The 13,475-nt window shown below is 44.3% G+C and overlaps 1 protein-coding gene across 1 annotated transcript; it reads left to right on the top strand.

Annotated features, from left to right (window-relative positions):
- Positions 1-6,053: 6,053 nt before the first annotated feature.
- On the top strand, positions 6,054-7,498 carry LOC144124869 (NPC intracellular cholesterol transporter 1-like). The gene has a single exon (XM_077657791.1). The coding sequence runs from the start codon at positions 6,129-6,131 to the stop codon at positions 6,903-6,905; it is 777 nt and encodes a 258-aa protein (XP_077513917.1). The 5' UTR covers positions 6,054-6,128; the 3' UTR covers positions 6,906-7,498.
- Positions 7,499-13,475: the final 5,977 nt, after the last annotated feature.

The raw sequence follows: 13,475 nt of genomic DNA, 5'->3' as shown, positions 1-13,475 counted from the left end.
CGTGTGCAGCACTAGATCACTCTTTTTTTGTTCTGTAACCTACCCCTTCCTCTCCACCGTAAGGAAAAGAAGCGACCGCAATGTTCTGTATTCAGCATGATTTTTGTGCGCCATCTACATGCCCGGTAGTACCTCAAGGGGAATGTGCAGATGATTTTCATCCCCTACTGAATGGCCCCTCAGAAGACACGGATATCGCAATTTCTCTGTTCCTTCACATCCAAACTCCACAAAGTGAGCATGCGCCCATTAATTGGTGCCTCGTGCGAACATCAAACGCGAACGTGTTCCAGATGTGTTGGCTGCTCAAGGACGATAACAAGCGGCCACAAATTAGCCCGTAAAATCACCACGCTAAGATTCTCTTCTGCGAAACGCGATACGTCATTTGCCAAATGCGAAGCTGTAGCTCGCTCCAGGCCAAATCAATGCATCTGTTCTGCCGTCGAAGGCGTTATTAATACCGGCGCCCAAACTCTTCGGGGCTTCTCACGCGTGCGAGGAAGCGCACTCGTCAGCAATGAGGAAAGTTTGCCCGTGCTTACAAAGCTTAGGCGAAAGCGGCTGGAGCGTTTATCAACGCGGTCTCGGGACGATTCCATTGAGTGTAAGGAGTAAATAAAGATCTTGAGCAGGCGTAAACAGAGACGTACGTTTTGAGACTAGCGACAGATGTGAAGAGCGCTTGAGCAGCCTGGCCTTGGTCACCGTTCACGCGGCATGCACTTTACCTCGATGCCTTGTATTTACGCACACGGACTTTGCTTTTGTGTTATTTATGATCATATACTCCTGGCTGCCGTCCTCGAAGATTTGGCTCAAAGAACCTCATGTGTACACAGCAATGAACACTTAATATCAGGCACGAAAACGTGCAGGCCGCATACTGCTGTCCTTCCTAGATAGCACAGTCGACTGCCTTGCTAAAACAGAAACAGAAAATGAACGGTCCGGAACGGAGGTAGCATCGAAATTCCAGCACTGTCTATTCTAAGGTTTGTGGTGAACGTACTGGTATGGCATACACTAACACCCGCTAGAGAGAAAGAGAAAAACTGTTCTTCTGAGTAAGAAAATGGTGACACTCTAGAACCGGGGAGTTTTCTCATGGCATCTTCATTTATATTCCAGCTGCTCTTCGGCTGATACAAGTGCTTTTGGAGCCTTTATATCCGGAGAGCACCGCATTACGGTCTTAGCAAAGTATGTACTTTCTGAAAATATTAATCCTACACGTTATCGTGTTCCCAGTGCCTATTCGTTAACAAAAGACTGTGGTTGAGTTTTTTGCTCGCTCCTGCACGGAATTATAATGAATCATCCAGCAGCTCTTTCGCCGCAGCGATGCTTTAGACAAATGCCAGGTAGACACCGTCTCTGTCCATGCCACAGTTTTGCGTCCGGGACGTTCTCTTGTACCACTCGCACCAGCAACTTAAAACGCTAATCAGCTCATTCGTGATGAAATGGAAACATTCAGTAGAAATCGTTGAGGTTTTGGCCGTGAAAGCAGTCAAAAAGCCCAAAGGCCCGTCTTTGTCAACACCGGTTCCCCGATGTCTTCCAGATAGCCGCGTGGTATCCCCTCCCACTTCAGCGATGGGAGTAAGGCCACTTCTCTGCTCCACCTTCTGGACAGCGCGGAATATATTAGCGTAAATAAGCACAAACACCGCAGGAACAATATAAAAGTGGCAATGCCAGAATCGTCTTGTGCATCCGCTGTGGAGTGCAAGCTGAGCACGTGAGAACGCAGTATATAAATTGGCGTCAGCTCTCTTTGGTTATTTTTTTTTTCACACGTTAAACTAACCTGATGGAGGCCACTGCAAGCTTAAGGGGTTGTTGACCTGTTTATTGAACTGCATATGTTGTTTTGCAATTCTTTACTGGTTGACACAACAGACGCCACTGAGCAAAGCTGCGGCTGACTTATTGGCTAGGAAGCCTATGTGTGAAGGCACTCACTTAAAGAGAACAGTAAATCCCCGGCTCCCTATTAGATGTACTTAGTACAGGGAACACTGGCGTCACTTTTCCGAGGAAAAACTGAGCTCAGATAGCTGGAGAGATATGGATTTGACTCCGTACGTGCGGCCACGGCTTGAACTGTAAAAGTCTATGATTTCATTAAACCACCTGAACGAAAACATTTTTGGCTGTCGTACTCAAACGAGCTAGGGTACTGCGGGCCGGCCCAGAAAGCATTCATAGACAGCCCTTGACATCTCACCGCACTCTTGTTACACGCTGCCCCCTAGCACATAGAACTGTGACTAAAAAAATGGAGTTTTTGTTAGAGATTACACGTCCAGGATCTCTGCACCGGATGTTATAATGTTGTTGCTGCTATATTACATGTGCGATGTATTTGAATAGCATTAACTGGTCTACTAAAGTTGGTGCTAGAGACAGCCAGTGATCGCCGCTACACTCGCTGAGGTTTTCTTTTAACCGGCATACGTATCGACCTGTAACTAGCGTACCCTATCCGTCTTGCAGCGGGATACATTGACATGTAGTATTGTATTCGGTCAACAGCATTGGCAGTGGTCAAACACTGCGACACGTCACGACGTAGGAACTCTCAGCCCCAGAAGCGGACAAAACACGTAGGCCCTCCTAAGTGTGTACGTCTGTACGCACTTAACACTCAGATAACTTCAGTGGAACGCTTCTTCTAAACAGGGTCCACGACAACTGCACTGCGCATTGTCCGCGAACCACCTCACGGCTGTCTACATTGTTGTCGGGTGAACGGACGCCGATATTTTCAGAAAGAAAAAGAAAGGGCTTTGTCTAAAAGAGGATGCGCAAATGGTACTGAGCGCTGTGAACACATTTCATCCAAGGAGAACAACAAAAAGAAAGATCTCCATCCTCACGTTACAGTGGTGTAAAAAATCACCCGAATAGTAAAAATACTGAGCAGTCCGTTCAACAGCAATACTAAGCTTTGTCTCCTTCACAGGAGGCTTTTTTTCTTTGCCTGACATTAGGAAAACAAACGGTAAAACACAGCCATCTAGCATCAGAATTAGTACACAAAGTATACGGTGAACACTTATATGTTACAAAATAATGCACTCTGACGATGCACTATCGCGATAGAAAGAAGCAAGAACAACGCTGCGCCTACACGCCCGGCTGTTGAAATTACTTTTCATCACGCTTTTACCCGGGTGCTACTGAAAAGACATTAGAGTCGTCCTGGAATGCATCATGGACGACTCTAGCGTATTTCTTCCGTCACCGAAGTAGAACCGCGATGAAAAGAAATTCCAACAGCCGGGCGTGTAGGCGCAGCGTTGTTCTTGCTTCTTTCTATCGCGATAGTGCACTATGTTGCACATCAAAATATGATGTGCAGGGTAGTGTAAAGCTGCCTTTTCGAAAACTGTTATTCGAAACGGTACATCTTAAACAAAAAAAAATGGGTGTATATTGGTAAGCATTTATTTGAACACAAAAATTTGCATGAAGACAACACGTAGCCCTGTTCTAGACTTTTGTACGCATTGTTTTAACGTGATGTTCTTCGTTCAAATGCCATGTACATCATAGTTTAAAAGGCTATCTGGGGGGCCCTCTAGAATGGGCCAACTTATTTATTGCATTGTTTTCATTCCTATTTTTAACCGCAGAGCCGTGTATGGGCCGTAAGGGACTAATTTTGTAATGAAACAGTTACTGCTCACATTAGCTTAGAACAAAGCGACGTAAAGAAAGAACAAAAAGAAAGCATCACAAGAAATACGAACAAAGAAATAGCGAATTGTACTCGTCCGGGCTTCTCCTGTCTCGTATGTGCAGCCACTCTGGATCAAAACGTGGAACGTAAATTAAAACAATTCAGACTTCATCGGGGTGCCCGGCGTTTCTCGAGGAAAGAGGCTAGCTTCTGCTCCGCATGCTGAAAGCGTTGACAACCGTGCGCAAGATGTTTTTTCTACGCGGCCGATCAGTACCGCGTCCTAGCGCAGGAATTCCAGGCTCATCTGGATTTTTAGCAGAAACCGGCCTCGCCTCGTGACGACTGTAGCTCGTCCTTGCCTTCAGTTGGTACCTTGACGAAGCGACCTGCCGCCACCGGCCATCTCCCTCCACACCAAACATCTCCTTTATGCTCGCAACAATCTTTGCCTTTCGCCATTAGCTTTTTATCTTTTCAAGTCACTGTTATAAATTTCCTGGCTTGCCTTACGACTCTTTGCGAATGGTTTTTCCTGGATACAATGGTCTTACTGTTGCACTGGCAGAGGTAGTGCACGCCATTTGAAACGCGGCTAACCGCATTGCATTGGCTGCTTCATTATCATTGCAGGCAGTGTGATACTTCGCGTTGATTTCCTTCATGCCCGGCATCGTAGTACAATACGCTGAGCTCGACTACACAGAGGATAGCCGGCTAACAAATAGAATGGAGGTATTTTCTCCAAAAAAATGCAAATTTATAAAATTCTGAGTGTCCATAAGCCAGTAAATGATTAAAAATATTGTAACCATTCTGATACTTAAGTGACGGGGGAAGTTTATTTAATGTCAGAAGGCATATTCCGTTCTCAAGTGTCCTATTTATTTAATGGTAATGAAGCGGTCAAATCAACTGACATACTGTGACGCTTCCTTTCGATGCTCCTTCAAGATATAGTTCGAATCCGCACTTGTACACTAGGTTGCAACTGCAAAGCCCTGGATACGCAGCCAAGAAAAATAACGGCATCGTTGTCATTCGCAATTCTTCTGAATCAAAATTATAAACAATCTGCAACACCTTCTCTCCTCTAAGAAAAAAAGAAAACATCTCCAACGTAAGTACACCTGCCCAGAAGCCAACTGCCCAAGCTCAGGTGCAAAAGTTTTTATTGTTGACGCATTTGTCGTTCCGTACATCGGGAAGCCCACGCAGGTGTCATCTCGGGCGTCGCTCAGTGCCACATTCTTCTTTCTCAGGGAGACATTCCTTACGTGGCTATGCTAACCGAAAACCTCGTCATTTAGCGAGCAACGATGTCTGTACGAGGGACAGGAAACCCTTAGATAGCACGTGTGACTGCCTATGAAATATTGTTTTCCATCGCATTACTATACATTCCTCGCGTTAATAGTAGTTCTTCTTGTAAACATGCAGCCTGAAATAAAGGCCACTGGAACACTACCTACAAAGAGTACTGCTTTTTTCTACATTTTTTTTAATTCTACAAACTTCAGTATGGTTGCCTTATATGCACAGAAATAAAAAAATCTCAATATCGCGCTCAGCAGTCGCGTTTGAAGTCACGTAAGCAGGAATCCTCAGAGAGGAAACGGATACGTTGTTCTCATTGCTGGCAAGAATCTTCGCTGGTATATTCAACGAGGCTTCTTCGGCAGCTTCCTGTTAAAACTAGCTTCCTCGCCGGTAAAACACGCGCTTTCTCTCAGGACTTTCCTCCGACGCGGCCTCCGTGGATGGCAGGAAGGCGGCGCAGAGTTCTCACGGCACGTGACTGACTTACTAAGCGCAGAGCAGGGTGACGGTGGTCGGGACAGTCGAAGAACAGCATGTGCACTCTAGGCGATCAGGTGTGCTTAGATACCCAACTCACGCCAGCGGAGAGCGATTCCAGACAAAAAGCAAGAATTCCGAGCCATGAAATGACAACGGCTGGTCCCTCCCTCGCACACAGAGGGGGGATTCATGCGAAACGGCACTTTTTCGCTCTCAGACGCGGCCGCGCAAGCAAGCCGTTGCGTATGTGGGGCGCGAGCCTGGCGCGGCTCCAGCAAGATCTGGTGGCCGCAGAACCAATCGGAGCCGGCCGAATTATGTCAATTACGCAAGGAGAGCGGTCTACGAGGCGACGGCAGAGGGAGAATCGAGATTCGTTCTCAACCTTGACTATAATCACTGTCTCCCTTGCCTTCTAGCCTCACTCTTTTTTGTTTTACTCCTCGCGAATACGTGGAAGCAGGAAACCAGAGAGGGAGTCCGCCCTCCTCGACCTTCGTCGATTGGGGCGGCGGGCGAGTGCGAAGGCAACGGCGCTCCGTGAACAAAATACGCCAGAACCACGCACTGAAGACACTCATATATCTGGTCGTGCCCCGTGCGAGTAGCAGCAGACCGCTACCGGCAGTGTCCCACCATGGAGGTTTCTAGGGCCATGCTCCTGTTCGCTGCTGCGCTGCTCAGCTACGTCGCCGCCAGCAGCGCGGCCAAGTGCTCGATGCACGGCTTCTGCGACAGCAAGAACAAGCTGCCCTGCATCTACAACGGCGTGCCAAAGCCGGTTACGGACGAGTCTGCGAGGACCATCATGAAGGAGGCGTGCGGCGACTACTTCGCCATTCACGGCGACTCGCTCTGCTGCGACGCCGCCCAGATTAAGGAGCTCGCGAAGCAAGTCAAGGCTCTGGAAGGCCTCGGGCTGCGCCGCTGCGAAGCTTGCTACGCCAACTTCCAGAAGCTCCTGTGCAACATGGCCTGCTCGCCGCACCAGGGAGACTGGCTACGAGTATTCCACTACGACGAAGAGCCGCACGAGGTGGCGGAACAAGCGGCCTTCTACGTAGACTACAAGACCCTCCGGAACCTCTACGGCTCATGCATCAACGCCAAGAAGTTCCTGCGGTTCGTGCCGCTTTCATTCGCCTACTGCGGCCAGGACTACCACAACTGCACCATGAACCTGTGGTATGGCGCCCTGGGCAAGAGGCGAGCAGGCCTGACGTCGCTGGACGTCACCTACGAGCCAGTCGACCAGGAGGCGATTTTCACCGGACTGCGGGAGTACAGGCCCTTCCAGGACTCTATGTACGGCTGCAACGAGACCGTATCTGGAAAGACGTGCTCGTGCGAGGACTGCGAGGCCGTCTGCGAGGACGCCGACGACGCTGTGAAACCAGTGCCGCTGAGTACGTGAGGACTCGATCGAGCCGAGGCACCCAAGCGCAAGATACTGCTCCTGTCTGTCGCATTCTTTGTCGTGTTGTTTCATGCCGAGGCTTATGTGGTGTTAAGTGAAGTCGTTTTTGTGTCCCGCAGGTCTGACTGACCGGACTCGCAGGTAGGGCTCTCGAATGGCCCCGCTGCTTGTCACCTGTACATGCGTTTCATTGTTTTTGTGTTTTATTATTTGTTACCACTTTCTTTCTTTAAGTTTCCTTGTCTACGAAGGATGAACTGTTCCTGCGAAATGCCCTCAAATATTTTGCACTACTCTGTTTACATAAAAAAAACAGCGAGGCGTCCAAACTTGGATTTCGGACACCGAGTGCCTTGGCGTTTTAATGGACAGGCACAAATTAAGCTACAGCATGCTAATCCAAGCACGCACTTTTAAACATTCGCCAGTTCGTAATTGACCGATGTTCTGTACATCTAAACATTCTTATGATGACACCTGAGTATTATAAAGTGACGAACTCCAAAAATAATTTTCGGCACCTACAATTGTGCTGGCTGTACATCCTGTATTATAATTTGTAAAAAGAAATAAAATAAATCGCTCTACAATTGCATTGTCCAATTTCGTTCCAATCGCTAGAGTCTGGGATCCTATACTTTCCTGCTCTAAAAAAATGGGAAGAAGCCGTCCTTGTGTCCCAGAAAAGCTTGGCAGCTCAAGCGCTGTGGTAAATGGCATACTGCTGAGCAAAACATGTAGTCTTTGTCAAAAGTATAGAGCCCAGAAAGATTTCCTTTTAAGCCATGTAGTGATATCTCGTAGCAACTCTGTATAGTTCTCACCCACAGATAGAGTAGGGCCATAGATTTGGAATTCTGGGATACACAACGAGTCAAAAGAACGTCCTCTTGGGCGAGTTGGTCACAATTCATATTTGGTACTAGGCGCGAACACACACAGAACACGAGGAAGGGAACGGGACAAAGCGCCACTTACAACTGCTTACAACAACGAGTCAAACAGCATGGCCCAGAATCGAGCACCACCTTTGAGCTCTAAGCTTTTGACAAAGGCTGTACCAGCTTCTCTGCGTATTATTTTATTCGTTTATCTGCCTAACGCGAAAACCACAATACTCTACAGCTCCCAGCATTAAAACGCCCCGCTAAAAAATGCTTGATTTTTTTGCCACAGTGCGAGCATGACGCACATCAGAATATTTATCTTTGTCACCGGTTTAATGTGCTTTTTTGCTTTGCGGAGAAACAAATCTATTTTCGTGGCTCGATCTCGTGAGTATTTATTCTGTCTAAAAAAAAAGAAGGAAAGACTCGACGTCAAGATTGAAAAAGAAAGCGAAACAGAAGAAAATTACATCACAAGAACCGGAAACAATTGTCTCTCATCCAGTGTCTTCATTCTTGTGTCCTCGTTTTGTGTTAGACTGTAATTTTGAAATCAATCCACACAAAGTCGTCCAAACAGCCATAACAGTAGGCGTCGGAGAGTCTTCTAAAGGCCCCATTTATCATCCGCCTATTCTCTCTTCTAATTTTTTTTCTAGATGCCAGTGCCGTCCTAAACATCTCACTCTACGAACGCAAACACGAGCTCAAACGCGGAAGGCCTTAGCCTTAAGCCACGCCGAGCCGAATTTCCACTTAACGGCAGCGCCGGTATTATTTATTGGTATTTTAATTATATTTTATTTACATATATTGCGGTCTACAAAACAAATTTTAGCAGGGTGAAAATATATCATAGAGTAAATGTCAGTAGGAAAACAAACCAAATACAAGGTATGCGGCTTAAAATCACAATGCAAACAACTTCGTTATTCAATAAAACGCGGTACGGAAGAAAAAAGATATTTCAGATTGTAACAATTAACCGATATTGGCGCAGCTAACAAAGACAAAGAAGGCTTAGTAACATCAATAATAGTAAAGTTATTCTATTCATTTATCCTCCTAGGAAAAACGAATGTTTTAAACGATTGTTTTTAATGCTAAGTCATTATTAGTTTTCTGTCTGGTGGCATATCCAGAAAAATAATGATATTATATCAGAGAGCTTAACCTTGTAGTGGCCATTTAAAAGCGGACACATTAATTTCAGTCAGGGAAGCCCGGTTACACTAAGTTAGAGCAGTCGATTTAGCTCGTTTTAAAGGTTCTGTTTGCTGAGGCAATGGAGATATTAATATATATGATAATCGAAGCACCGTTTTCTACACCCGTTCGAGATTTTGTAGCTAATGAGTGTTAAGGAACCCCAGATAGCTATTGCATAGCCGAGGGCTGGGGGTATAATTGTGTCATATGCGAGTAAGCGAAAGAGACATGGGGACAGTGTTCAAGGCTTTCCTGAGAAAAAAATAAAGCAATTTAGTACATACATTAGCGGTAAGCTTTAAAAATGGGCTGATTCTATTTCAGGTTGTTAGTTATCCACAGGCCAAGATATTTGTGTTATTTTACTTCCGATATAAAAATATCGTTGAAATTAAGCTCGTTCTTTCCGTCCATAATGCATATAAAAGCCATTTTCTCAAAGTAAACCGATTCATTCATTCATTCATTCGTTCATTCAAAATTCGTTCGGCAATGTTCGCAGCAGCTAACAATTTTCAGAAATGCGTCATTTAAAAATATTTGATCCGAGGGGATTTCTAAATCTAAGTATAGAACACAGTCGTGTGTATGCTATATGATCTTTCTGGGAATATATTTTACATCATTTATGTAGAATATAAAAGAAAAGACCCTAGAATATAGTCATGAGGAAAGCCAGGATCAACGGAAAGGTTCTCAGAGTCGTGATTTTTACACGTAACGAATTGTTTGCGTGTAGAAAGGTAATCTGAAATCCAAGTAGTTAGCTGATTATTTTTAAGAATTTTGTTGAATTAATGCAACAGCTTATATTGAGAAACATCGTCACACTTTTAGAAAAATTCATAAGTTTGGCGCGTGCCTGTTGACCGTTATTTACAGAATTCGCGAAGTCATGCACTGTTTGTACCAGCTGAAATACTATTGAGTAGCCTTTCGTGAATCCATGGTGGTGGACTGTTAGAAAGGTATTATCTCAAAGAATTTCAAAATGTGTTTGAGAATTATGTGCTCAAAGATTTCACCTGTAGTTGACGGTAATGAAATAGGGTAGTAGCTCACAATGAGCAGCTTATTCCCAGTTCAGGGGAGTGACTTGAGTCTGGCGGTCCTCCATCGCACGACACTTGACCAGGGTGCGAGGATGTCACAGACAAAAGACCTATTAATTTGGCACCCATTCCACATAGCGTTTAAAAAATTCATTCGGAATGCCATCTGGGCTTTAAGATTTTCAGATGTCTTAATTAAGGATCATATTAAAAATGCTCTGTCCAGTTATCTGAATGTTTGGCGCAGGGGGTTGGTCTGCGTTGTAACACGTTAAATGTCATTATCTTCAGTGAAAACAGGATGGAGTGCGCCTTAAATTCGTTTGCAATTTCTTTGCTGTCATGAGTCAGCGTACCATTGACGTCAAACACATCACACTTGTTTCTTCGAGTGAGACAAAAATAAATAAATTACTTATTCGGCTCACATCGACAAGATCGGCAAAGTTTTCCAGGAAACCAGTGCTGAATTCTTCAGGTGTAATAATATCACTTTTCCTGTCTACAGACGTCAAACCGTACGGAAATTCCAGCCAAAAAGTAAAACCGCTTTCTGCTTACTGCAACCGGCCGAAGCAAACGAGAGTCACCGCCACGCGCACGCTGTAACGCGGCTAAGCTGAAAAAAACAACCTGCTCCAAGACGCTTCACTGCACATTCCTAGGAGGACGAATTAACGCCACACGTGCAACGCACTTACTCCAGCACTTATATTTTACGGCACAAAAACAAGACTGGTATTTTGTTTTTGTCTTGGCTAGACAGGACCCGAGGCGAGACTTGAAACGGGCTATGGCTTTAAGTACCAGTTAGCACGGATCACATAAAAAACTTAAAGCCATCAGTGCACTTTATATCCTCAAAACATTTGCGTCGTACAAGTACCAAAGCTTAGCAGACAAGCGCAGGGTAATAAAGTACTGAAGCATAACTGCATATAAACGCATATTAACGCTTAATTCCTTCGTCTCAGTTCGTAAAAAGACATAACTGCATCGACTACATGGTATGATTGCCGCGAGAGTGGCTAAACAACACTGCTTTTTGAAATCCGTTTTTCATTGTGATAATGTCCCTTACAAATGTGCAAGTCCGCAGTGCAGTATCAAAGTGGCTAGACGTAACAATATTTATGCACTGAATGCAATTTGTCTGTTTATCGCACACATCTCGCGGTACCATAAATATTCTCAAACTCTAAACAAACTGAGGTTCGTATTCTTGTGCTGGAGGCACTTTAATAAGGAAAAACTGTGTGCTTGAGAGAAAAGGCAACTCGCGTCAAGACAGAAATTTATTCGTTTGACGAACACTGTAGTATATCAGGGTTGTTGGAGCCAAACATACTTTGAGCCGTGCAGGATGTAACTATGGTCGTAGAGATTCCTACTGCGCTGTTATATTTCTATGAAAGAGCGCCAAGAGAAGAAACACAGAGAAGGGTCACAAACCACATACGTGCAACCTTTCCTTACGGCGCGGTTCAGGTGTTCAACGATATATGAGACAGATACTGTGCCATTTCCTTACCCCAAAAAAACCAATTATTATTATTATTATTATTATTATTATTATTATTATTATTATTATTATTATTATTATTATTATTATTATTATTATTATTATTAATATTATTATTATTATTATTATTATGCCGACGCGTGTTTAGTTTGTCTCTTCACTGTGGGCAGTCATGTCCAACATTCTTGAACAAAAATTTTGAATATTAGAATATTGTAAGGCACTGTTGTGAAAATATTGAAGTTAATGGTCCATTCTTTCGATGCATAGCAAAGTTTTTCTTTTAAAGTTATTTTTTCTATAGCTCGCATCGAGTCTGATATAAAAAGCCAATGGGAAACGTTAATAGCAAAAAACATGCAAGTCTTCAGACGGGAGACATGCGGATATATTCATTGTTATAGTGAAATCTTACACATATAAAAAATTGGCGTTCATAAACTCTTTCCTGTTGAAAGATGCTTTTATCCCTTCCCTTACGGTGTGGTTCAGGTGTCCGCCGATATGTGAGACAGATACTGCGCCGCTTCCTTTTCCCCAAAACCAATTTTCAACTTTCAATTGCTAAGTATCTTTTCTTTTGGCGCCCTTTCGCAGAAAAATGTTTATCCAACTTACTCAACAGCACCTGTCGTCCGCAAAAGTTGCTGAGTGCCTCTGGGCAATTGCTTTGTGCTAGTTGCTCCCTGAACTCAAAAAAATATATATAGACAAAAACAATTACAGGACTTATAACACGCTAATAACACCCTACGACGTTAAATTCGTCGCAGTCCTTCCATTATTAACTTTGCGCTTTCCATGAAATAAATCTAGCTTTTGAGCGCTTTCTGTAAAGACCTTTTATTTTATTTAAATCATCTCAATGTATGTAATCGGCACCTCTTGATCATGTCTTTGCAGATTTCTTGCGATTTATTAAAGGTAAATAGCTAATTAGCCCCATTGTGGTCTGTCGGATAACGGGAATTGAGATTTTGAACTGCAGCTGCAGCAGTAAAACGAGCGTAGCGGGATTTAACAGACATTTCAGCTATTGCAATTCGGAATAATCCGCACTAAACGCCACCGCTTTACAATCTTCCGGCGTCAATAGCAGAGGTCAGCTTCCACTTACGACGTAGTAAGAGTTAAACCAAAAATGACCACCACTGACCACAGGCATGCACACTTTTCCTGCTGAAATATGTCTTCTACCTGGTAGCCCTCCCACACGGTAACCATCGCCGAAATCTGCAGTCTTGTTTTTCAGAGAAAATGTAGAGAAGACTCGCCTACGTGGCGTAACTATGGGGTAAAATATTGAGCGCGAAATAGAGAGAAGCAAGAAAGAGGTAGGTCGGTTAGACAAGGAAGCGAAAATTGATAACAGAAGTGACCAGAAAGATTTGTTCCTTGGCGACGTGACTACCTTAAAAGCAAGAACACATTGGCGTAGCTAAAACGTGCTTTGCAAGGTAGCACCAAACATTTTAAAAAATGCTACAAAATTGTGTGCAAATTCCATTCCATGTAACACCACATATTACATTGTAATGTTTTTTTAATGTTCAGAATTATTGGATGCCATGACACTGCGGTATCAAAGTAAACTATCGTGCGGAAGAGGCTGCCCGATCTTCCCACAACGACGGAAAGTAAGTATTCCTGTATAAAGAGTTGACGCAGCGTGTGGGCTTCGCAGGTTGGCAGCGGACCTAACACTTTCTGTGTGGAATACGGGCGAGTTTTGCAACCGTCGCCGAAGGGCATTGGAACCTGGACAGTGCCTTCGTCTTCCGCATAATACAACGCGTCGCGAAGCAACATTGCTCTGCCGTATATGGTACGGTGTTGCTTTTATAAAGCAATACACATTCCGGAATGGGATGACCAACAGCCCTGCTTGTGAAAGATG

This window comes from Amblyomma americanum, chromosome 3, assembly GCF_052857255.1.
Source record: "Amblyomma americanum isolate KBUSLIRL-KWMA chromosome 3, ASM5285725v1, whole genome shotgun sequence".
NCBI classification, from domain to species: domain Eukaryota; kingdom Metazoa; phylum Arthropoda; class Arachnida; order Ixodida; family Ixodidae; genus Amblyomma; species Amblyomma americanum.
This window is presented reverse-complemented; position numbering and strand designations above follow the sequence as displayed.